Source organism: Mustela putorius, unplaced genomic scaffold (genome assembly GCF_011764305.1).
Source record: "Mustela putorius furo isolate JIRA1106 unplaced genomic scaffold, ASM1176430v1.1 tig00003869_pilon_pilon_pilon, whole genome shotgun sequence".
NCBI lineage: Eukaryota > Metazoa > Chordata > Mammalia > Carnivora > Mustelidae > Mustela > Mustela putorius.
This window is the reverse complement of record NW_025422021.1, coordinates 30902897-30928112: the sequence shown is the minus strand read 5'-3', so window position 1 is coordinate 30928112 and position 25216 is coordinate 30902897. Positions and strand designations below refer to the sequence as shown.

Here is a 25216-nt window from a genome sequence, read left to right as displayed (position 1 = left end):
CCTAAGTAAATCAGGGGAGAAAGATGAGCTGCGTCCTTTAGGGGAGGATGGTGGCATTTGCATGTGAGACAGGGAGAGGCTCTAGGAAAATGGGCTGCCTCTGTTTGCAGACCCATAGCCCCACACCCCCTTCTCAAACAAAGGCAGATCCTGTTCCAGGAGCTGGGAGACCTTGCCCCCTGCCAGGCAGCTATGCCAGGCCCCTCTCCTGCCCATTTGCTAGGCAAGGTAAGGACACCTGAGTGGACAGCCCCACCTGGGCAGGACCACAAGGACGAGGTCCCTCCCAGTTCTCTGTCTATGGGTCTGGCCCAGACTCCACTGCCCAGACCAGGCTGGTGCTGGAAGATTGTCCATGACCTCAGAGGCCTCTTCCAGAAGCTGCCGCGCCAGGTGGGAACCCATTCCATGATGCAAGGGCCACAGGGAGGGAGGTGGGGAGAGGGACTCCGGGGAGGCTGCATGAGCACCCCCAGCCATCAGGGTACTCAGTGCCCTGAAGCTCTATCTAAGGTTCACCCTGCTGTCAGAGGCCTGCCTGGCCCTGGGGGTGGATGAGAAAGGCCAGGCACTCAGTGGGGCTTTGGGCAGGGCACCTCCAATGCTAGGGAACTACAATTTTCCCACCTGCTCGGTGGGCCAACATGAAGCAGTTCATGTTGGCTGGGACCTCCTCTGTCCCCATCCTCTTTGCACGGACAACCCAGAAGGGACACATGGTGAGGGGTGGTCAGCAGCACCAAAGGCAGCTAGCTGACTTCAAATTCTCCAGACTTTCTCTGGGACTGCCCCATGACACACACTGGCCCCATACCAGGGACCGTGTCATAAGGCCAACCCCTGGCTCCAGGCTGTCTGGAACGTGGAAGACAGTCAGGAGCTGCAGGCTCACTTCTCTGCCTCTCCAGCCCTCAATGAGCTGTCCCCTCCAACCTCCTGTAGCTCCAGCCTCACACCCTCCCAGCCTCTGTGGCTGGTGACAGCCCTCATCGCTTGTGCTGGGACAGATGGCCAGCCCCCACTCAACCCCCCCCCTTCTGGGACACAGGGCTCCTCTCGCTCTTTGCCCCACTTTGCCAACCTGTCCACAGGAACAGTAGCATCTGACCTCCCCACAGGGGGACCCAGAGGTTGGGTCGGGGGGACACAGGGTCAGCGTGGCCAGGCCAGCCTCCCCGGCGGGTCCAGGAGGAGCCAAGGCCTTGTCTCAATGGAAGGTGTCCTCTGCTCCTCCTGCAGGGGAGCAGAAAGAAGAGGGGGTCTCTGAGCCCACCCCTCTGGGCTGGGCTGATAGGGAGGTAGGCATACACACTGGACAGGTGGACAGACACACAGATGCAGGGCCAAGCCTTCCAGACACTCTCCTTCTTCTTGGTCTGCTCCTAGACCTGGAAGCCCACATGGGGGACCGTCCTGTGCTTCCAGGTGGGACAGCTCAGCCTTGAACCTACCCCGGGCCACTGTTCTGGCGTGTGCCCTCCCCAATGACGTTCACGTGGGCTGCATGGTAGTCAGTGGACCATGTCTCATGGGCCCCCCTGGGGTTGTGGGTGCAGGATCGGAATGCCACGGAGGCTGGCCCGGGAGGAGGACAGCACCATCCTGATCGACATGGTCCCCATTGCCAAGAATGAGGATTCATACGGGAGCACAGCCAGCACCTCACAGGTAAAGCTCGGGAGGCAGCCTCTCTCCTCCCTTCCTGGAGACCCAGGCCCACAGTTCAGGAGGGTCTCTCTCTGCCTGGGCCTGAGCACTCACCTCTTATGAGACTCAGGGGCCTGGAAGACAATGACCCCATCTGGGATCCCAGCTGGTGGGCATGGACCCAGTGCCCATGGCCACTGTGTCTTCCCACAGCCCTCACCTGATGCCGGCCCTCTTGTGCCCGGGAGCTGCCCTGGTGACCGGAAGGGGGAGGCTCCCAGGTCATCACCCAGCTCCCCGGCTCTGAGGGACATGCAGACAACCTCAGGGACAGGCTAGGCAGGAGGCCAGGCACAGGCTGGGCCAGGCCAGGTCCCACCCATGGGACGGAAAGCTAGAGAGGGATACGTATCATATCCTGAAGCTTAAACACAGAACGTTCCTTGAGATGCCACATTCTGACGTGTGCAATGTGTGGAAGTGGCCCGGGAGGGGACAAACTCCCGACACCCCCTGCCCCAGAGGAGGGATGAGGACGTCAGTTATATCCACGGTGTTTGGTTACTTGCCTGGGGGTCATCTGGACCTTTTAGAAACACTCTGGGCGCCATGACCACCTTGGGCCTGGGCGCAGAGCCACCTGGCGGACTGCCTGGCTCTCCCGCAGCTGCTGGAGGCCTTCAGTCATGGGTACCTGGGTCTTGCCCATGCTACCTACAAGCCTGACCCTTGCGCACAGCCCAACCAGGTGCTTGGAGGCCCATGCGACCTTCAGGAGGCCAGAGGAGGCATGAGGCTGACCTCAGCCCTGGACATACCTGTGTCTGGGAGCTGCTCTGCCCACACCCGGTGGCTGTATTCTCTGCTCATGCCTCTGCCCCTGAGGGGAGGCAGGGGGCAGCACCCGTAGGGGAGCACCCGTGGGAGGGGAAGGAAGTGGAGGAGTCGTCAGGGTCAGAATGCCACCATGCCCCTTCCTTTACTTCCAGCTGAATGGACACCAGGAGGCCGCCGGCAGGATGGGGAGCCCTTCCAAGCCCCGAGTAGGTGAGCCCCTCCCAGTGTCTGACAGCTGTGCCCATGTTAGTCCTGGGGGTGGAGACACAGATGGGACACCCACAGGTAGCAGCGGGTCACCATTCCTGGTATCCAGGCAGCCCCTCCCCCACCCAGCACTTTCTCCTGCACCTGCCCCCGTGTCAAGTGCTGTGCCCAGGGTGCCCAGGGGAGGGCTTGGGGGTGAGCAAAGCACGCCCAGGAGCTGGAACTGGCAGGCCAGGGGTCCCTCCTGAGGGACCGGGGCCGCCCCCCGAAGGCAAGCCCGCCCCTGTCCCCTGCCCGGGCTCCCCGCTGCCACCTGCTGCCGTGCCCACAGCCCCAGAGAGCACACACCCTCACCTAATGGCCCGCAGGACAGCAACTATTACAAATAATAAAACAAAACAGAAACTAACAAGCATCAGCGAGGCTGTGAGGAAACTGGGATGGTCGGGTGTTGCTGGCGGGAAGGACCCTGTGTGGCCACTTTTGGGAGCAGGGCGGCCGATCCTGGAAATGAGGCCTAGAGGCACCTGGTGAGCTGGCGACCCCATGTAGGTGTCTCCCCGAAAGATCTGGCCATGGATATCTTGGCGGCCCCCATTCGATGGATCGTGTGACTGACACAGCAGCAGGGGACATTCATGCCCCAGATTTCATGGGGCCCTTGTCTTGGAGGGGACTGTGGGACGGCAGAGCCATAGGGTAACTTCTGATCCCTCAGTCCCTCATGGATGATAACACCCGCATCCTTTCATGGGCTTATTGGCCACTTGTCTGTCTCTGTTGAAAAACGGCTATTCAAAATCTTTGCCCATGTTTAAATTGGGCTATTTTGTCTTTCTAGTGTTGAGTTGAAAAAATTTTTTATGTATATTGGATACAGGTTCCTTATTAGATATATGATTTGCTAATATTTTCTCCCATTCCATGGGTTACTTTTCACTTTCTTGGTGGTGTTTTTGAAGCACATCGCTTTTTAATTTTGCAGAAGTCCCTCAGTCTTCTCTCTTCTTGCTAATCTCTAGCTAACACACCCTCGCCTAAACCAGGTCATGAAGACATACAACTGTTTCCCCCCAAGAGCTTTAACATTTTGGTTCTTATACTTAGGTCTGTGGTCTTTATCTTGGGATCTTAACTCCACTTTGAGTTAATTTTTGTGTATGGTGTGAGGTAGGGGTTCAAATTCATTCTTTCCAATCTGGGTATTCACTTGTCCCCACACCATTTGCTGAAAATGCTATTTTTTTCCTATTGAATTGTAGTGCCCCCTTTTAAAAGAAAATGGATTAGCCATAAATATACAGGTTTATTTTCAGAACCTCAAATATATTTCATTGGTCTGTACGCCTGTCCTTCTACCAGTACCTCACTGTCTTGGTTATTCTAGCTTCATAGTAAGTTTTGAAGTCCAAAAGTGTGAGTCTTACAATTCTATTCTTTTTCAACATTGTTTTATTCATTCTGGATCTCCTGTATCTCCAAATGAATTTTAGACTTGTCACTTTCTGAAAACAAAAACAAGCAACCCCCCACACACACACACACAAACAGCTGGGGTTTTGATGAGGATTCTGTTGAATCTGTAGATTAATTTCAGGAATGATGCTATCGTTATAATACTAATTTTCTGATTCATGCACATGGTGTGTCTTTGCATATATTTAGCTTCTCAATTTATTTTAACCATGTTTGGTGGTTTTTGAAGTATAAGTCTTACAAAGTTCTTGTTGAGTATATTTATAAATACTTTATTTGGGATGCTGTTACAAATGGAAGTGGTTTTCCTCCTTTCATTTTGAGCTTATTGCTAATGTACAGAAACCCAACTGATTTCCATATGTTGATCTTGTGTCCTGCAACTTTGCAAAATCTGCTATTAGTTGTAATAATTTCATAGTGAATTCCTTTAGATTTTTCTTTTTTTTAAGATTTTATTTATTTATTTGATAGAAAGAGAGATCACAAGGAGGCAGAGAGGCAGGCAGAGAGAGAGAGGAAGGGAAGCAGGTTCCCTGCTGAGTAGAGAGCCTGATGCAGGAGTTGATCCCAGAACCCTGAGATCAGGACCTGAGCCAAAGGCAGAGGCTTAACCTACTGAACTACCCACGTGCCCCTGGGTTTTTCTATCTACGAGGTCTTGTTATCTGCAAATAGTAATAGTTTTTCTCTGATATTTACCTATTTATTTACCCCTTGTGCTGTGCTGACTCCTTCTTGCACATCTGCCAGAAAAGCAGGGGCTTCCCACATTTTTCCCGCCATTACAGTTCTCTATGGCAGGGAGGGAATTCTGAGGGTCACTCGCACTAAAAGTCCTTGAAGCCCCTGTGGGGTGTGGGGACTAACCCGTAGAGCCCAGAGTAGGCTCCAGCCCCTCGATGGCCCCTCCCATCAGCAAGTTCTGTCCTCGAGCCCTCCCAGCCCTGACCAGGACCAGAGCGAGAGCTGGGAAGGAGACATAGAACAGCAGGTCAAGGGTCCTCAAGCTTGGCTCCTTCTCCCCATGCCTCCCAGAAGCTGAGCATCCCAGCTGGGATGCCAGCCCTGATTTCTGTCCCTGCTGGTTCCTAGCAGACTTTGTCCTTGTTTGGGAGGAAGACCTGAAGCTGGGTGAGCAGCAGGACAGCACCATCAGGGACAAGACAGACACACACGCAGCCTGGAGGGAGACCTTTCTGGAGAACCTCCGTGCAGCTGGGCTGTGTGTGGACCAGGTACTGGGGTCAGTGGTGGGCTCTGCATCTGGTGGATGACCTATGACCGTCCCAACAAGGCCCGAGGGCATGGGGTCCAGAGTCCCGGAACAAACCCCGCACCAAAGTCCTGCTGGGTGCCCCAATCTTGGCGAGCTCCCCGTGCCTGTGGACTACTGACCATAGGCCCTCGCACACCCAGTTTGTGCCTGGAGCCAGAGACTTTCAGACCCTCCTGAATACTTGGGAGCCGCCCTCCCCATTTTTCTGTGTAAGTGTGTCTAGGTGGAACCCTCGTGATGAGGACTAGCTGCGCTTACAGAATGCATCCGCTAAAGCAGCCCCTTGCCCCACTGTATCCTCTGTGACAGCGGCCCCGCTGAGCACATGTTCAGTGACAGAAGGCGTGCGGCTGCCTAGGGGGTCTGGGCCGGTAGAGTACACAGCCCTGAAGCCTCGCCAGACTTGCTGCCTGCCCCACACCCCTCACATCACCTGGTCCCTGAGGCCTCGCCCCTCGGGTCCTCCACCCACCCTTCCCACTGCCCTCCGCCCCGGGTCATCCCTCTGAGATGTGCCCCTGTACATGGTGCGGCCACTGTAGGGCCAGCGTCCTTGCTCAGAGAACTCCCGGGGGATGAACCCCTCTTGACGACGGCATCCTTGCGGGAATTGACATGTACTGTGCTCACCTCCCCCCCACCCCCCCACCAACACCCCTCTACAGGGCCACAGCCACCAGTAGACATATAGCCAGGGGACTGGGGGTCAAGAGCTGACACCCCCTCCCCTTCAAGTTTGAATTACTTGACAGTCCTGTGGGTGGGGATGAAAAGATGCCCCCCTTGATCATGGAAAAAGCTTTTGGGACCTGTGGCTCCTCAGCATGGCCCCAAGAGTTTGCAGAACCGTCACTGGGAAGGGCGGGCTTCCCTTTAGTGGGGGTTGCAGGAGAACAGACACAGGCAACAGCAGGGGGCAGTCTAGAGGGCAGGTGTCAGCACATGGCTCCTCCCGCTGGGGTTACCCACCCTGCCCAGCATGTCTGCTCCAGGGGCCCTGGGTGGGGCCTGGGCATGTGCATTTAGGGAAGAGAGGGGTTTTGGAAACCAGCCTGTGTGGGGCAGAGGCGCCCCAAGTCCCGGTCTCATGACTCCAGGAGCACCTGCCACATGTCTGCACACACACTTGAAGAGTCACGCTCGCCCACTGACACACGTGTGCACACTGCTCCATGTCCATGCATAACACAGACACCCAGTGGCTTGTTGAAGGCCAAGCCCGTTATTCACTAACTGCAAACTGAACGCTGACTTGACGGCCCCCTTAGGTCAGGAGAGTGGCGGGGGGGGTCCTGAACAAATCACCTGTGGGGGCCCACTGGTCCCAGAGGCCATGGCTGGAGCAGGCCCCCACATCCGCTTCCCTGTCCCCCATGGCCGATGCACTGACTTCCCGACGGCCAGGCTCACGGCCAGCTAAGCATCTGGAGGTGCTCGCACAAGCAAGCTGCCCTTTATCCAACGGCTTTACGGCTGGGGCTGGGGAGCCGTTGCCACAGCTGCAGAGATCTCCGTCTTCCCCAGGAGTGTGAGTGGACACACACATGCGCACCCCCTCAGGCTCTCAGAGAACCCCTGTCCCCGCAGCGCACCATGCAGGACGGGCCAGGCACTGTGCATTACATCCTCCTCAGCGCCCCCTGGGCCGTGCTCTGCTACTACGCAGAAGACCTGCGCCTCAAGCTGCCCCTGCAGGTAGGTGGGGGGGGTCCCACACAGTGCCAACAACCCCGCAGGCTCCCCACTCAGGGTCCTTGAGAGTCCCTTCCAGCCCCCATCCCTGCACCCCAAGAAGGCTTACTGGGCAGCCGGGTGGGCTCAGGGAGCTGGGGGCGTGTGCCTCCTCCAGACCCAGACACCCCTACCCCACCCCCACAGAGGGCCAGCCCCAGCCTAGGGGACACAGGGCAGAGGGGGGAGCACCTGCCAGGTGACCCGAGGATGACCTACCTGGGGGCCTCAGTGCTGCCCACCCTGCCAGCCCTCTCTGACCCTGGTGATACGGGCATTGACAGGCAGGGCTGCCCTCCTGTCTCTTCCCGCCCCAAGGGGCTCTGGGTCTCCAACAGCCCAGCAAGGCAGCCCTGGAGCCTGAGGCCTGGAGAGGGGCAGAAGCTTCCTGGTCTCTCCCCACAGGGCCCACAGCACGGCAAGGGGATGGCGGGGGAGGGCAGATGGCACTCAGCATCCCCCTACACCCCTACTCCACGGCACAGTGCCGGTCTCCCCGTGGCGTCTGTTCGGGAGTGGGAGCCAAACACCCCTGCCTTCCAGGAGCTGCCCAACCAGGCCTCCAACTGGTCAGCGGGCCTGCTGGCGTGGCTGGGCATCCCCAACATCCTGCAGGAGGACGTGCCTGGTGTGCCCCCCGAGTACTACTCCTGCCAGTTCAAACTGAGCAAGCTGTCAAGGTGAGGCTGGGGCTTCTCCCGTGGCAAGACCCTGCGCACGGCAAATGCGAGGCTGTGGGACTGAGCTCAGACAAGGTGCCCCCTCCACGGTCTCACTCCCTCCCTGGGGCTTCCAACCGGGGACATGCCTCTCAGCGGGAAAGCACCAACTACCTTGGTCAGGGCAGGACAGGACTACTGGGGGACAAACATCCCCCAGAGTTGGCCGGGCACACAGGTGTGTCTCCGCTCAGCTACAGGTCCGCGGTGGGGGGCAGGGTCTTCAGGCCCAGGCACCTCACTTCGGAGGCAAAAACTGAACGGGGCCTGTCCACGTGCACGGTACAGCCCCAGCTGCCCACACAGACACAGCCTGCCTGTGAACAAGGCCAGCATCAGGGGTGAGTGGGGACCCATGTCAGTGACCAGCTCTAAGGACTCCCAGGGAGTCTCACTGCCCAAGTTGAGAACACCTCCTTCCAGGCCTGGGGGAAACCAGCCTGTCTCCACCCATGGTACTTCCCAAGATCCTGGGGTCAATCGTCCGTCCACACAGGCCACCACCAGACACAACCCACGAGCCCGTTGGTCCCACGCTCAGGGCCTCGGGGACACATGGAATCCTCCCCCACCGACTTGCCCGTTGTGTGTGGGGTTTCTATGCTGTCTGAAGAACCTTCTGTGACCTCTGCCTCTCGAAAAGGAAAGGGACCAATTGGAGTCAATGCTGCTGGCAGGACGGTGGCTGTTCTCCTGGGCATGGGATGAGGCCGTGCGTGTGCGCCCCCCGCATGCCCTCCCGGGTGTGTGCTGCTGCAGGGGCTGGACTTCTGTGCTTCCACACCCCACAGGTTCCTTGGGAGTGACAACCAGGACACCTTCTTCACCAGCACCAAGAGGCACCAAATTGTGAGTGGGCATCCCCGGTGTGGCCCTGAGCTGAGGACAGAGGCCTCTGTGGACACAGGAAAGCTCTTCTGTGATCACAGTGCCAAAGCCCTGGGCCAGGGGCCCCTCAGAGCTGAGTGCTGGAGGCTTCCGGGCTGCCCTCCAGCTCACTACACCCTGGGGGCCCTGCTCAGCACCCCTCCATGACCCCCAGGCCCCCAGGTGGGCATGGGTCCTGCTGGTTGGCGGGGAGGGGACCGAGGGCCAGAGTGGACCCGCAGCCACAGCATCCCTGAGACCAGCCGCTCAGGGAGGACTGTTCCAGTGGCCTTGGAGGGGAAGACCAGGGATAGGCCTGCCCAGGAGAGCCCCCTGCTGACTGCTAAAGGACACAGGGCCTTGTGGGCTGCCCAGGTCAAGGGCAGTGCCCACCCCCGACACAGGAACCCCGATAGAAGCTGTCTTCTGCCCAGAGTACGGACTGGGAGCCAGCTGTGTGCAGCCAGGGCCTGGGTTCAGATCCGGACTGGACCCCTGTGAGTCCAGTGACTCTGGCCAGGGTCCCCCCATTTCTAACGTGGGACTGTGGTGTGTGTGGGTGGCTACGTGAGCAAGAACTGTGACCACACTGTATGGGCACCGTCAGCAGGGAGGCAAGCGGGCTGGGACAGTCTTGCCCTGCTTTCACACGACAGGTAACAGGTTCCATGTCCATCTCTCCCCAGCTGTTTGCCATCCTGGCTAAGACCCCATATGGCCACGAGAAGAAAGGCCTGTTTGGGATTGACCAGCTGCTGGCAGAGGGCGTCTTCACCGCGGCCTTCCCCCTGCATGATGTGAGAGCCGGGGCTTGGTTGTTGGGGCGGGGGGTTCTGGCCTGGGTGTGAGGCTGAGTTCCTGGCCGAGGAGGACCCCGGGGCCCTACCCCCCGTGCTAGACAGCCATGAGCAGATGGGTGGCCATGCCGGGGATTGACAACACGCTGGTGACATGATCCAGCCCCACAGTGGCCTGTCTGTAGGCATGGGGGCCAGAGGCCACCCCCTTGCCTTGTGGTAGCTTCCATCTTAGGGAAGACAGTGAGGTCTCCTGTGCCCCTCACAGAGCTGGGTAAACCAGGCCAGTGCTGGCGAAGGGCACCTGTCAGCCTGACCAGTGTCCTTGACACAACGTCTAGCGTGTGGGGCTGGGTCCTCATGCACAGGACCCACCATGAGTCCTCAGAGCTGCACAGAGGGGTGGTGGTCCCTGCGGGCTGGGCCAGGCCAGTACCCACCACTGTGTGACAGTGGGGACTTGGCTGGGAAGGCCTGGTGCCTCCCCCACCACTGACAGTCCCTTCCTTCCCTGGGAGGCACAGCTGGCCCCACCTCCCCATGTTCACCAGGGACCATACCACTCTGAGACTGCTTCTCCCTTCCCTGCCCTAGTTTTGAACCCCAGGAGCCTTGGCTGAGGGGCTCCATTCAGACTAGGCCTTCCTGGCTGCCTAGTCCCTCAGCATCATGCTCTTCTCCCTTGAGTAGCTCTCGGGCCCCCCACCTCGGGGAGGGCCATCTGGATCTCCCCACTGGACGGCTTCTTGTCCACAGGGCCCATTTAGGACCCCCCTGGAGGGCACACAGGCTTCAGGCCTCACCCAGAGGCAGATCCTGTTCCAGTACTGGGCTCGCTGGCACAAGTGGTACAAGTGCCAGCCTCTGGACCACGTGCGCAGCTACTTCGGGGAGAAGGTGGCCCTCTACTTCGCCTGGCTCGGTCAGTCCTGCCCCACTGCCCCACTGGACCTCCCGCACCCCCTAGCTCAGGCTTCAGGCTGCTGACCTTTGCCCCCTTGAGGGGAGCCACACTGACACCAGAGGAAAATGTTTCCCAATTCCCAGCCCTACGCCCACCCTGCCACTGCCAGCCCCCGCCATATACCTGTGGCTCCTCTGGGGGCCTCCTACTGCCCCAGTGAGGGATGGGCAGCCCCCTTCTGCAGGCGGGGCCCTCCCAATTCAGCCCCCAGTGTCCCCAGCCCACCACACGTGGCCTGTGAGGCCTGAAGCCACTGCAGGCCCTCCCAAATGGTGGTGGTCACCCCTGCCCAGGGCCCAGGGTCAGCCACCCTGTCCCTCGCTGTGGGCAAGTTGGATCCTGCAGAATGACCCTCTGCCCTGGGCAGCCCAGGACTTCCTACTCCCCTCACAGACTCAGCTCTATACCCACTCCCAGTGCAGCACCCTCACCTGCCCCATTCTGAAACTCCTTCTCATCCCCAAGCACAGCACATGTGCCCTTCAGCTGCGGATCAGGGCAGTCCTTCCTCCGGACTCACACGACCAGCAGTGCTAGGGTGCTGCGCCTTTGCAGGGACCCCGCCCGCATGTGACACAGCCACTGTGGACCCAGACAAGGCGGAGGCCACCCATGTGGGGAGGACCTTGGGGCTCCATCTCGGGGCCAGGAGAAGCAGGGGCCGTGGGAAGCAAAGCTAGGCTGCAAGGCAACACAGGGCAGAACAAGCTTTTCATTGGGCTTCTGGGCCAGGTGTCACTCTGGCTGCTGCAGGGTGGGACTGGAGGCGGGACACCAGACCAGGGGCTGGGCTAGACCCATGGGAGATTAGCAGGGTGTCCGCTGGAGGGATGGGGGCAACCGAGGAACCTGGCCATGTTAGAGGGGGCTGCGAGGGAAACATTCAAAATGGACCCTACCTGTCTCCCAGATCGGAATGCAGTGGGCTGTGTGCCTCTCACAGACGGGATGTCCATTCCGGGCATGGTGGTTGAAGCCAAATGGGTCTTAGGAAAGGGACGTGCAGGAGCCCTGATGCTGAAGTCAATGGTAGGGGGTCCAGAGGCCAGGACAGAGGACAGGAAGGAGGAGCTGGGCTCAGAGCAGCCAGGGGACATTCCTGAGCAGCATGCCTTGCTGGCTTCCTCCTAGAAGGTCCCAGAAGGTATCAGGTTCTGCTGGCTGGATGGGGGCGCCCAAGGGACAAGCGTGGCTGAGCAGACCCCCACCCAGTGCCTAACTCAGCACTGGCTACACCCAGGCCCTCCCAGGGCCCTGACAGCCAACTCCCAGGGTCCCTCATCCTGGTCCTGATGGCCAACCCCAGTGCTGTCCCTGCAGGGTTCTACACGGGCTGGCTCCTGCCAGCAGCAGCGGTGGGCACTCTGGTGTTCCTGGTGGGCTGCTTTATGGTGTTCTCAGATGTGCCCACGTAAGTGTTCTCTCCTCTCAGCTCCCAGCACTCGTCCCATGTTTCCTGAGGGGGTGGTGTTTGGGGGGCCCACAGGTGCCAGGCCCTTTGCAGAGCTGGGGATGAAGGTGAGCACTGAGCACATCCTTGCCCTCCTGTAGACCTGGCTGGAAGGCTGATGGATGGGCAGGTGGGCTCCCAGACTGACACAGGGGGACAGGCGGGCTCCTGGGCTAATTTTATTGGTATTCGTCCTTGCTTCTTATAATAGTATAAGCGTTTCTTATAAGTAATGACTTGGCTTGGTTTTACTTCATAATGGAGCTAAAACTTAAGAAAGTTAACTCAAAAATTATCTTGGCATGTATTCCAAAACTACTTTTTAAAGAAAGACTGAGCCTGGCAAAGGCCATGGTGGGAAGGGAGAGGGTGAGGGGTGGGACTGACGGGGGCCTGTCGCCCCCCCCATGGCTCCTGCAACCTGCCCTTGTGCCCCGAAGGCAGGAGCTGTGCAGTAGCGCGGATAATTTTGAGATGTGCCCGCTCTGCCTCGACTGCCCGTTCTGGCTGCTATCCAGCTCCTGTAGCCTGGTCCAGGTACGGAGCCCCAACTTCCCTGGCTTTTTCTCCATGCAGGCTCTGTCCCCCTGCTCACGCGAGGATCTGTCACTGGCCTTAGGGTTCCAAGCAGGGCGCTGTCATCTGGAAGGCCTTACCTTAACTCCGTATGCAAAGGCCTTCACTCCAAATCAGGCTACATTCTGAGTCCAGGTGGAGATCATCTTTGAGGCCCATAGTTCAGGACACTGCAAGCCACCCTCTGGCCCCTAGAATTTCATGTCCATCCTATGTGCCAAATACACTTGCTCCTAGGCAGTGTCCCCCAAAGTCTCAGCCCGTTACAGCATGACCTCTGCGTGTAAGTCTGTCCCCAGCTCTGACAGTCCCTCAGGCTGTAGGCTGCCCTGGGACAACGTTCCACCCCCATTGGGGGCCCTGGGCCCCAGGGAACCAGCCACCTACTTCTGAGTTGGCATGGCCCTTCCCAAAGGGAGAACTCCCTGGGAATGAAGGGGCCTCAGACCCTGGGCAAGCCAGATACCCTGCCCGTGCCCCCCGCAGGCCAGCCGGCTCTTCGACCACGGAGGCACCGTCTTCTTCAGCATGTTCATGGCGCTGTGGGCTGTGCTGCTCCTGGAGCACTGGAAACGCATGAGCGCTACGCTGGCCTACCGCTGGGGCTGCTCTGACTACGAAGACATCGAGGTGGGTGCCCCGGCAGCTGCCGCCCTCCCATGTATGCAGGCCACTGCTGAACGTTGGCTCCCTTCCAGGAGAGGCCTAGGCCCCAGTTTGCTGCCTCGGCTCCCATGACGGCCCTGAACCCCATCACTGGGGAGGACGAGCCCTACTTCCCAGAGAGGAGCCGCCTACGCCGAGTGCTGGCGGGATCTGTGGTGGTGGTGATGATGGTGAGTCTCCCCACACTGGCCTCCTTTCCCCGTCATCTCCCTCCTCCTGACCATGTGGGGCACCTTTGTCACCCTTTCTCCCCTGGATGCCAGGAGCCTACTGCCTCCCCGTGACCCAGAAGACTCTCACAGCCCCCAGAAAGGGCCCTGGCTGGCTGCCTGGGCTCCAGAGAGGGGCCAAGCCTGGGGCCCAGCTGGGGGGCCAGGCTGCAAGAGGCAGGCACAGGCTCTGGGAAGACTCCCCCATGGACGCAGGTCCTGTGGCAGCCTTCAAGCCAGGGATGGGTGGTGGTGGGGCGTGATCCCGGCACAGGGCTCCAACACCCCCTCCTTGCCTTCTAGCTGATGGGCTTCCTGACAGGACCAGCCTCCCACCTCTTCCAAGACATTAGCAACCCCCACTGTTTGGTTGGTGAGGGGGAAGAGTGGGGGTAGGAGGGATGGGTCTCCAGTACCTAGGGCCAAGGATAATGCACAGTGGCCCCTTGACACCCAGATGAAGCCCGCCCTCTAGTCTGAAGGACCTTCCTCCCCGCCCTCCTCGACTCTGCCCTCCGACAGGAAGGGGCACAGAGCATGGGCTCCTGCTGGGAGCTCAGGCGTCTGGCTGCCCTACAGGTGGCTGTGGTCATCATGTGCCTCGTGTCCATCATCCTGTACCGGGCCATCATGGCCATCCTCATGTCCCGGTTGAACAACACCGTCCTCGCAGCTTGGGTGAGTCTCCACCTGCCCAGCTAGTGGGTGGAAGGCTCTGGACCACCCCTTCCCCTCTCTGCTCTAACCCACCTACTCCCATCAGGCCTCACGCATTGCCAGCTTCACAGGGTCCGTGGTGAACCTGGTCTTCATCCTCATCCTCTCCAAGATCTACATGGCCCTGGCTCACATCCTGACGAGATGGGGTGAGTGGCCGAGGCCGCAGGGCACTGACCCAGGGACTCACCCAGCCCTGGCGGCAGAACACACCCCTCTCCCATGAGTAGAGTCCTTCCATCTAAGTGAGGCGGGGCGGGGGGGTGGGGGAGCGTCTCATGCCCTTTCTAGCAGCCTCCCCCACCCCCTGCCCCACATTTCCTGGGACAAATGTTAATAAACCATCTGTCCATTCCACAGACTCCTGTCTGCTTCCAGCCTGGTCTGGGACAGGGGCAGAAAGCTCAGGGCCCAAGTGGGAGGGAGGAAGAGTGCTACGGAGCAAGCAAGTGTGGGGTGGCCCTCCGGGGAGTGGGGACGGATGTCCCAGGCAGAGGCTCTGGGTGTGGGGACAGCAGTGGCAGGGCCCTGTGGGAGTGGCCCACGGTGTTCCTGTGCTGTCCCCTCCAACTCATCCTGTTTGCTCCACCCCTGGCTCCTCCACTGCCCCCCCCCCAGCCTCTTATCAGTCCTGGGACCCAGGGTGAGGTGGCCTCACATGGGGGGACTAAGGCCCCTCCCCCTGTGCCCTAGAAATGCACCGCACCCAGACCAAGTTTGAGGATGCCTTCACCCTCAAGGTGTTCATCTTCCAGTTTGTCAACTTCTACTCCTCCCCCATCTACATCGCCTTCTTCAAGGGCAGGTCAGCGCCGCTCCCTCTGGCCACAGTTCCCCCCTGGCCCCCCGTGTGGGCGCTGGGACACCGTCCAGACACCCAGGGAAGGCAGGAGGTTGGCACCAGAGCCCTGAGTGGGCTCACCCAGCAAACTGGGCTTCAGGGGCCACATTGTGCCTCCTCTGGTCAGGTGGGGGCCGTGGTACTCAGTAGGTCAAAGGGCAGCAGCCCCTCCTCACTCTTGGCCTCAGGACCTCAATTCTCCTCCAGGTTTGTGGGATACCCGGGCAACTATCACACCTTGTTTGGGGTCCGCAATGAGGAGGTGAGTATGTGGGGAGGCCAGCACCTGCCGGTGGGGGTGGGGACCCCGAGGCGTATGTCCTGAGCCACCAGAGACCCGAAGCACTCCCGTACCACTTCCACCCCCAGGCCCACATGTCCTATCCATGCCCCTATTTCCACATGCCCTGAAGCACACCTGAGCCCGGTTCCTGCCCCAGTGATGGACTCGAGCCCCTGTGAGGGGTTGGGGGTGCAGAGTCTGGTGACCCTCCTGGGCTGGGGGCTGGTGACTAGGACGGGCTTGGCTGCTCCCCATGGCTGGGCCCTGCCCCGTGAACACCAGCTGCTGTGAGAGCCTAGCAGGAACCCACTTTTTCACAAAGTGCAAGTTAAGCCAACTTGCAGGGTGCAGGACAGGCCTGCTGTCACATGGGTCCCCCAAGCAGACCCCAAGAGAAAGACTTGGTGCAAGTAATTGTTCTGGGTGTCATCCCAGGGAGCACGTGAGAGGCCAGGGGAGCAGGCAGAAGGGAGTACGCCTGTGAATACTTGAGTGAGGGGGTCACTGCCATGAGACCCCGGGCATGACTCTGCCCTGGACCCTCTGGGACATTGTAGAAAAACCTTCCAGATGGTCCTTGCGCACCTGGTTTCTCAGCAGTGGATGGCCAAGCATGCCTGAGCCAAGGGGCTGCATGAAGGTCCCCAAAGGCCGCTGTGCTGGGTCAGGGGACATGGGCGGGACGTTGACAGCCCCTGCTGGGATCATCACCTCTTCTCCTGTCTGAAAAGTTCTCCCTCCTCTCCACAGGTCTGGGCAGTGACCCACCCCAACTGTTGACTGCAAAGGGGCCATCTCAGTTTCACATGAGATGGGAGGGGCTTCTTAGGGACAGGGTAGTGGGGACCCTAACTCAGGGGCATGACTGTGTGTGACATACTGTATCAGCTAGGCAACATTCAGTGACCAGTGAAAAAAGCTGCTAACTCAAACTGGCTTAAGCAAAAAAGGGAGTGTCACTGGCTTTGGTATTGAAAATATTCAGGGCTCTGTGGGCTCAGGTATGGCTGGATCCAGGTGTTTAAATAACGTACTGCTCTCCCAGCTTGGGCTGTGTTCTCAGGGTTGCCTTACCTGGTGGGGAAGATGCCTGCAGCTGGCCCAGAACTCCCAGCTCAGTACCCCTGTGCAAGGCATGCTGTCTCAGGAGCTCCCTTAAAAGCCCCAGTCCAATTATCACTTAATTTGCGTCACCGGTTAGTGGGGCCTGAGTCCTCCTTTTAGCCACAGGCTAGGATCAGCCCCACATAACCCTGTGAGGGTCCCCAGTGGAAATCTGGGGCTATATGTCAGCACCCCATCACCCCTCTGCACAATCAGGGGGAGTCTGTGGGGAGCTTGGGTGAGCCCAGGGAAAGGGAGGGAGAGTCTTTGAAGTCTTCAGTGTGCCATGGCATGTCTGAAAGGGAAGTGACAGCATGGCAGGGGGCTACCTTTGAGGCGTAAAGAAGGATGGGCGGGTAGGAGGACAGTCCTTCCCCCGAGCTAACCTGAAACCCTGCTTCTGTAGTGTGCGGCAGGAGGCTGCCTCATCGAGCTGGCACAGGAGCTTCTGGTTATCATGGTGGGAAAGCAAATCATCAACAACGTGCAGGAGATCCTTGTCCCGTGAGTCAATCCCAGCCTCAAGGGCAGCACCAGGGAGGAGCAAGGGAGGGCCCAGGCTTCAGGTCCCTCCATCTCCCCAGTGCCACCGCCATGGCCCCACTGGGGCCCACCTTAAAGAAACTGGGCCCCCTTACCGGGCTGGAGCCAACCTGGACACCCTCCCATCCCCCCTGCATACCTGGTCTTCCCCCACTAGCAGCTCCCAGCTTGGCTTTTCTGGGGCACCATGAAGATGTAGCTATGAGGGCGCCTGGGTGGCTCAGTGGGTTAAGCCGCTGCCTTCGGCTCAGGTCATGATCTCAGGGTGCTGGGATCGAGTCCCGAATCGGGCTCTCTGCTCAGCAGGGAACCTGCTTCCCTCTCTCTCTCTCTGCCTGCCTCTCCAACTACTTGTGATTTCTCTCTGTCAAATAAATAAATAAAATCTTAAAAAAAAAAAAAAAGATGTAGCTATGGGACCTTGACCAATCCAACCCTTGACCAACACCAACCCCCAAACCCCTGCCTCGGTGCAGTCTTGCTTCTCTGTGAGGTTGGAGCAGTGAAGCAGAACTCGGGATTATAAGGGCAGGGCATAGCTTGGTGCCTGGAGGGGACAGGGCCTGGACAAGTGACAGTGCGGCAAAGCAACAGGCACACATGACCCCCCCCCCAGCATATGGCAGAGCGACATATATGCCCCCCACAATCCCGGCACAGAAACTGCCCTCATTTACCCCCTCCAAACCTTCACATAGCTCTTGGCCCCTTCTCTGCAGTTCCCGAGGGGAACTCATTCCCCCCAAAAGCTATCAGGAGCAGTGTTGATTTTACGGAGGACACTGCAGGGGTGCGGGGGAGGGGATGCCCCCCACCCCTGAGATGTAGATGCTCTCTTCACCCCTGCCCTCCCTATGGCTCAGACCTCTCCTGATGCTGCCTTTGAATTGTGGAGCATGCAGGGCTTACCCTGGAAGAAAAAGACCCATTTCCCTGGGTGTTTCCACCTCCAGGAAGCTACAGAGTTGGTGGCAGAAGTTCCGTCTGCGTTCCAAGAAGAGGAAGGCCAGGCCTCGGGAGGCAGCTGGCCAGGAACCCTGGGAGGCTGATTACGAGCTTCTGCCCTGTGAAGGCCTATTTCAAGAGTACCTGGAAATGGGTAGGATCCACGTTAGTGACCATGGCCTTGGCCTTGGGCATCTGTGTACATCTACCTGTGGGGACAGAGGGTCCCCCATGGAGCCAGGCCCCCAAAGGCTCTGGAAAGGAGATTGTGGGGGTTGGAGGGAAGAGGGCCTGAGAGAGGATGGCCAAGAATGGGACGGGACAGCGTTGAGGGCACAGGCGTCCAGAAAAGGGCCTGGGGGCCTTGGATGGGGCACTGGCAAGCATGTGCCAGAGCCACATGGCGGGAGTGAGAAGAGAAGCAGAATGCTGCGGAGACAGGCCCTGGGGGTGAGGACAAAGGCCGGCTCCAGATGTGGGGACACCTAGGAGGTGATTTTCCCCAGAGATCTTGATGCCCACACTCTGCTAGACTCCAATGCATCCTTGTCAGCTGGTACCCATGCGTGCAGCTCACTCCCCATGCAGGGTGAAGCCCTTTTGAAGGGCAGGCGTGTGTCCACTATAGGCACTGGTCCCTGCAAGTGCAGGGTCCTCCTCAGAGACAACAGAGGGGAATCGATCTCCCACACTCCTAACCTAAAGTGGCTATCTGGACCACATACTGGTCTGAGTGCTCCGCTAGCCAAAGGGGTGGTAGAGTGTTATCCACCAATCTATGGACAAAAGGGAGTTGCATGGTTCTTGAGGGAGAGACATGTGTTTCCATGATGACATGGAGTGGGGTTGACCTCCCATGTCCCTACTCCACCAGACAAGAAATGGGACCCCATGCTCCCCTTCATAATTTCACATAAGACTCAGAAATCCCTTTCAAGAAGCCATTCCCGGGGCGCCTGGCTGGCTCAGTCAGTGAAGCACACAAGTTTTGATCTCAGGGTTGTGAGTTCGAGCCCCACACTGGGTGTAGAGAATACTTAAAAAAAAAAAGAAGAAGCTAATCCCTAAAAATCCCCTGAAGGCGTGAATGGAGAAGCCAGCCCTAAAATCAGAAGCAGGTTCCATGGCTGCATGAGGCAAACAGGGTTTCTGAGCACTGGGGAGGAGAGTTCCAGAGTCTTCTGGGGGGAGGGGTCTCTGGAGGTGTGGCTGTGGAAGGCTTCTGAGGGCAGACGGGGTCACACTGTGTGGGCCCCGGGGGGGTGTGTGAGGGGGCGGCGGTGACCGCTGGTGTTGTTTGCAGTGCTGCAGTTCGGCTTCGTCACCATCTTCGTGGCCGCGTGCCCGCTCGCGCCCCTCTTCGCGCTGCTCAACAACTGGGTGGAGATCCGCCTGGACGCGCGCAAATTCGTCTGCCAGCACCGGCGCCCGGTGGCCGAGCGCGCGCAGGACATCGGCATCTGGTCCCACATCCTGGCGGGCATCGCACACCTGGCAGTCGTCAGCAACGTGAGCGCCCGGGCTGGGCTGGGGCGGGGCTGGGCGGGGCCGCGCAGACCGACTCCCGCTGACCGGCCGGCCCCGCCCAGGCCTTTCTGCTGGCCTTCACTTCAGACTTCTTGCCACGTGCCTACTACCGGGGAACCCGCGCCGGCGACCTCCATGGCTTCGTCAACTTCACGCTGGCGAGCGCCCCGCCCGCCTTCGCGGCTGCGCACAACCGCACGTGCAGGTGGGAACGGGGAGGGGGTGAAGGGTGCTGGGGACCGGGTGCCGGGGGCTGGGGTGGGGTGCAGTCGGGCTGGTGGCTCCTGGACCCCGGTCCTGGAGCTCCGGCCTCTTGCTTATTTGGAACTGATGGTGTCCATTTGTATTATTTTAGAAGTCACCCTTGCATTTTTAGCATTCTGATTAACTATGTAAGTGTTCCTGACCAAGAATGTAGGGACTCACTCGTCTCCTTTCCCATGTGTGACAAGGGTCTTCACACACTTTACAGCCGACTGAACCCCCACCACTGCACTGTTATTGTTACACAGTTTTAGTTTTACTATTAAAAAAAAAAACCATTTTGGGGGCACCTGGGTGGCTCAGTGTGTTAAGCCTCTGCCTTCAGCTCAGGTCGTGATACCAGGGTCCTGGGATAGACCCCCACATCCGGCTCTCTGCTCCATGGTGAGCCTGCTTCCTCCTCTCTCTCTGCTTGCCTTTGCCTACTTGTGATCTCCATCAAATAAATAAATAAAAATTTTTTAAAAAAGCATTTTTAGTAATTTGTTAATCACATCTGTTTGGTATATTTTAGTACCTTCTGTGACTACTGTTTATTCAGCGTTGCCTTCCCTCTGAGTTCATTTTTATTCTTGCTGTGGTAGATCCTGGAATAGCCCTTTCAGGAATGGTGTGTGTGGTTGGCATACATAAGTTGGTTTTAATGCTGGGAATTCTTTGTCTTTCAAATAGCAGGCATACAATTAAAAAAAAATATTTATTTATTTGACACACAGAGAGAGAAATCACAAGTAGGCAGAGAAGCAGGCAGAGAGGGGGAAGTAGGCTCCCTGCTGAGCAGAGAGCCCAATTTGGGGCTCAATCCCAGGACCCTGAGATCATGACCTGAGCCGAAGGCAGAGGCTTAACCCACTGAGCCACCCAGGTGACCCCAGGCATACAATTCTAGGTTGACTTATTTTCCCTCAGCTCTTTGGGACTATTACTCTCTTGTAACCTGGTTTTCTTGTAGGAAGCACTGGTAGAGTCTCCTTAAAAAGTTTCTCACTGAAACTCAGTACATGCTTTTGATCTAAAAGGTGGTCTTTCCTTAGTTCTGGAAACCTCTCCCTTTCATTGTTTCAAACAGAGCTTCTCTAGTCTGCATTCTTAGCTTCTGGAACTCCTGCCACGTTGGAGTAACTCTGTCTTCCCTTCATGTCTCTCAAAGGCATGGTGAATATCTTTGACATCTTCTGGCTCTCTGTAGAGCACTCAGGGTGATTACAAAGAATTGTCTGCATTCCCAGTCTCTATTGTGTCGTGTCTAGTTTAGCCACTGAAAGTTTATGACATTCATTGACGGTTTCCCCCTCAATTACTGTTTAATATTCGAGATTTCCCCCCCTATAACATTGGTGCTGGTAGTGCTTTTTCCATCGAGTGCATCATGTAAGTTTATGTCACAAAGTAGAATGTCACATCTTGTCAGAAGTACAAGAAGCAGTCCAAGGATGGCAAGATGACAAACCAGAAGTAACGAGCCTGTTCAGTCAGGAGAGCTATGCTGGGTGGGCAAGTGTGAGTAGAGTTTGCTGCTGGTCTCATGGAATGGCACATTTTCTCGGTGTTAAGTAGGGTGACACTACCCACAGCAGCACAGATTTACTGTATTAGCACATCCGCTGGACAACAGGACATTTGCCACCATGGGACCCAGTTTAGGCTTCAGGGGAGTGGGATAATCCAGCCCGTCTATCCTTCCCTTTGGGACCCCAACACTGAAAGCTAAAGGTCCTGTCAGAGTACTTGCTCCTCTAGGTGTCCTCAGGTAAGCTGGGTCCAGAATCAGGGTCAGGGAAGGAAAAGACAGAGCCCCAGCTGCCCACACTGACTTCCTGATCTCTTGCAGGTACCAGGCTTTCAGGGAAGATGATGGGCAGTATTCTCCGACCTACTGGAATCTTCTGGCTATCCGCCTGGCCTTCGTTATCGTGTTTGAGGTGAGCCAGGCTCCCAGTTCCCCAGCTGGCTTCTCCCACTGCCCCCCGCCCCCAGGATGCCTGATCCACCATGTGGCGTGCAGGTATGGGGTGTACATGCACCGCCACCTGGTCCTATCACAGCTCTCCTGCACACTGTCTTCTCCCCATCTTGGAACCAGTCAGTCCCTGCCTGGCCTCTGTCTCTGGATGCTGCAAGTGTGCCAGGAGGCTCTACAGGGCCTCGGAACCTGGGACTGTGTCTGGGACAGGTGTCTGTAGCTGTGGCTCCTGCCGCCTCTGGGGGTTTCTCTGCTACACTGCTCTTCTGCAGCTCAGCCCACACCTGGGGAGCAGATGGCCACACCTGGCCCTGTTCAGGCGAGTAGAGGCATCTGTTCTACCAAGGGTGGGCACCCTCTCCCACTGCTTATACCATGTCCTGCTCCCAGCACGTGGTGTTCTCCATTAGCCGGGTCCTTGACCTCCTGATACCCGACATTCCCGAGTCTGTGGAGGTCAAGGTGAAGCGGGAGTACTACCTGGCCAAGCAGGCACTGGCTGAGAATGAGGTGAGCGAGCCCCTCCCCAAACCCTAGTCCTCCCGCGTCACCTTCCCCCATCTGCCAGTGGCATGGCACCTGGCCTAGCACTCTGCCGTAGCCCGTGACAGACCATGCTCAGTCTAGTCACTCCTTCTTGCACCCTTTCCTGGAGACAGGCTCTCTCTGGTACAAATGGAGCAAAGGACACCAGATTCCTGGGCTTGGAGAAGAGTCTGGGCTCACAGCTTACAACGCCAGGAGTCGGCCAGGCCTCACCAGTCCCTTCTGAGGTCACGGGAGTCACCTCAAGTCGGTAGCCACAGCTGGAGGGCAGGGACTCCCGAGGCCCCAGAGCTATTACAGGCTCGATGCCCTCAGAAGCCACAGCTCACCTCCTGCCCCTTCTTGGCCCCAAGTGCTGTGACCTCAGTGACCCTGGGTCTCTGCTCAGGCACCTTACCTCCCGGGTGCTGGCTGGGGGCCCCCAAGGCCAGCTGACTGTAGCAATAGCTGGAGCTGCTCCCTGGCCTCTCCCTCCTGGCCCCAGGGCAGGTAGCTCCACTGGTGTGGACCAGCTGTGCTGGCCTGCCTCACCCCTGCTCAGGGGCCAATGCTTGCTTCCCTCCCAGCACTTTGCCTCTCTGCTCTCAGGGCACTGCTGACCCATCTCCCACATGCCAGCTGGGAGAAACACACCAGACACTAGAACTATCTGTGCATCTCCAGTTACCACTTAAGAGCATGCTGAAGACATCCCTGGTTTCACAGGACATGCTGCATGACAAAATGAGTTGTAGCACACTCTATCTGGTTTCATGTTTTATTTTAGAATTTATAAAATTCCAGTGTCATCCATATTCATAAGCCTTTACACATGTTTGCATATAATCTCCAGGTTCCAAAATTAAGGCCAAGGGATGGATCATAGCTATGGAAACACATGATATGGAAGACATTCAACAAAGGAAATGGACACGCACACCCCACCCTGCCCAGGGCTGTCCCAGCTGCAGGAGACCAGGCCTGGGCGGGGTCACCAAGCAATCTTTAGTAACAACCACCAAAAACAGAGCACACAAGATCCCAAATACAGTTTTGGGGGAGAGAGGGGGTTTGCGTCTACAACATTTAGCAATAAATGCAGATGTGCAAAAAACCTGTTGTGAAAATTTAAAATTTACCTCTAGGAAGGGCAGGGTGGGCACTGTGGAAGGATGCTATAGAAAAGATGGAGGGAAGAGGGGTTTGGGTAGATGCTGTGAGGGTCGGAGGGGCCAGTGGAGGGAAACAAGATGACCAGCAGGAAAGGCCCCAAACCTCACGCAGCTGGAGAAAAGGTGCCCTTTCCCAACCAGGCCCCCCAAGAGATGGAGGGGGTACTCCTGGAAAGGTAGGGTAGCACCTCCCCATCTCCCTCCCTGTCCACTGGACCTACTCTGGGTCCCCCAGCCTGTCCGCTCAAGTGCGTGTTCTCTCCAACCCGAGGCCATCGCTCCTGGAGGTGGGCACACCTCAGGCTACCACATGGACGGGAGCTTGCAAAGGCGGCTCAAGGTGCACTTGTCAAGTGATACTCCATCTACTCAGAATTGTAGAGTCAGCAGGTCACCGAGCTTCTATTAATGGAGCTCGAGAGAGAAGGGTGAGGGTGTGGGGGCGGCACAGACTGTGTGTGTGCAGGACACATGTCCAGCCCTTAGGAACACCAGTATCTCAGGGTGGGACGAGACAAGGCAGAGGCAGGGATGGGGAGGGCCCTTCCTCGGTCCCACAGGACACGGCACACAGGCGCCTCCGCGCTGCCTGGGGTCCCCTTCCTCTCCGAGCAGACCCTCAACAGGCAGCTGCAGAGCCAGGCGCCCCCCTGCTCGCCAAGGCCCGTGGTTCAACAGTCACATTTACCCACTGCACGCCTGAGACAGAGGAGAGCCTCCCTTGTTGGTCCTCACCTCTCTGTACCCCGGGACCACAAAGCCGGCCTCTCCAGACCAACCCCTGGGAAGCCCACACCCAGCGCCTGGGCTTGTGTCAGAGGACAACCTAGGGGAGACCTGGTGCTGCAGCCAACATGCCGCCACTAGAAACCTCTAAAACAAGAGGCCGAGCGCCACAGCTGGCTCTCTCCTAAGCGTGGGACCATGCCACGCTGGCTCTGAGGTAGAAAGGAGGCGACTTCATACCTGGCGCCTGGGGGGGTGGGCGGGCACGAGGGAGGAGTGGACAGTCTCCATCACTGCTCCACAGGCCTCCCTTCTCCCCGTGCCCACGTTTCTCAGGCCACACCAGGCCACCGTGCCAGCCACGGTAGACCTATATGGAGACGTGCGGCCTTGCCTTCAGGCTTTGCTCACCAGACTTGGGGTCTCCAGTGCCACGTGGTGGAGACACTCGGTGCTTTCAGACCCCAGCGTGTGCAAAGCCAAGACTGCCTGAGAACCCAGGTCACCCTTTTGCCTCTCTGGTCCCCTCAGGCTCCACCGCAGCTCTCCTTTGGGTCCGGGCGCTCCCAGTATGCAAACTGGGTCTTCTTCCCCACCCTGTGGTCTGGGCTAAGTGGACTTTTCGGCAGCTGGAAGAAGGTGGACTGCATTTGACAAGGAGGGACTGAACGGCAGGCAGAGGGAGGAAAGGAGGTGGGAAAGGAAGAGGGCAAACATTTTGGCTTTTATAAAGTCAAGGAAATTTATTTCCTGAGGTCATGACACAGGAAGTAGACTCAGCCACAGCTGTGGAGCTCTCAGAGTGGAGGCCAGAGCCTTACTGACATGCTGGATGAGCCAGGAGGCTTGTAGGGAAATGTCCAATTACCTCTGTTAGTGTGCACAACAGCGGAACGCCGTCCCAGAGCAAAAGGTGTCAGGAAGCAGATCCTGAGCGCACACAGGGGGCTGGCGCGCCCAGCTTCACTGCGAGACCTCGGGGAGGGGGAAGCGTCAACAATTTATGGAGGGTCCAGCTGCTGAGTCAGATTGAAACAAACCATGTGTGGTGGGGTTTGGGTCAGCAGGCTGGAGAGGTTTCTGCTTTCTGATCATTATCGTTTGGGGCCCCATGGGAGGGTCTTGGGGGCCACCTGAGCCCCAAAGCTGGGAAACTCTTCGGAGCTGCTCATGTCAGGGGC

At 58.0% G+C, this 25216-nt stretch overlaps 2 protein-coding genes across 9 annotated transcripts in view; one reads left to right on the top strand and one right to left on the bottom strand.

Annotated features, from left to right (window-relative positions):
* Nucleotides 1-101: 101 nt before the first annotated feature.
* Nucleotides 102-23381, top strand: ANO7 (anoctamin 7). Of its 5 annotated transcripts, none has more exons than XR_006602475.1 (24): nucleotides 102-393; nucleotides 1557-1668; nucleotides 2637-2694; nucleotides 5266-5405; nucleotides 7034-7141; nucleotides 7721-7857; nucleotides 8688-8745; nucleotides 9450-9560; nucleotides 10317-10482; nucleotides 11845-11935; nucleotides 12415-12511; nucleotides 13037-13180; nucleotides 13249-13386; nucleotides 14005-14103; nucleotides 14189-14291; nucleotides 14836-14947; nucleotides 15191-15245; nucleotides 16777-16874; nucleotides 17867-18012; nucleotides 19162-19367; nucleotides 19448-19590; nucleotides 21481-21571; nucleotides 21733-22122; nucleotides 22991-23019. XR_006602475.1 is itself a non-coding variant. In XM_004743785.3 (24 exons), exons 1-24 carry the CDS (start codon nucleotides 356-358, stop codon nucleotides 22410-22412), a joined length of 2712 nt encoding a protein of 903 aa, XP_004743842.2. In that variant the 5' UTR covers nucleotides 105-355; the 3' UTR covers nucleotides 22413-23381. The 5 variants fall into 5 exon arrangements, 3 of the variants coding, with proteins under 3 accessions (XP_004743842.2, XP_044922572.1, XP_044922571.1); XR_006602476.1 differs by lacking the exon at nucleotides 22991-23019 and adding an exon at nucleotides 22272-22298; XM_004743785.3 differs by having other exon boundaries at nucleotides 105-393; nucleotides 22003-22122; nucleotides 22272-23381.
* Nucleotides 23382-24751: 1370 nt separating this feature from the next.
* The window catches only part of LOC101679820 (high density lipoprotein binding protein), a 72480-nt gene continuing 72015 nt past the window's right edge, over nucleotides 24752-25216 (bottom strand). For all 4 annotated transcript variants that reach the window (XM_004743783.3, XM_045066635.1, XM_045066633.1 and 1 more), the window contains exon 28: nucleotides 24752-25216. In XM_004743783.3, coding sequence (XP_004743840.1) covers nucleotides 25130-25216 — 87 coding nt within the window. In that variant the 3' untranslated portion in view covers nucleotides 24752-25129.

Coding starts and splice junctions, on each gene's coding strand:
- ANO7 (XM_004743785.3), top strand. CDS start 356: ATGACCTCAGAGGCCTCTTCCAGAAGCTGCCGCGCCAG. Junction 394..1,556: donor TCCAGAAGCTGCCGCGCCAG/GTGGGAACCCAT, acceptor TTGTGGGTGCAG/GATCGGAATGCCACGGAGGC. Junction 7,142..7,720: donor GCCTCAAGCTGCCCCTGCAG/GTAGGTGGGGGG, acceptor CCTGCCTTCCAG/GAGCTGCCCAACCAGGCCTC.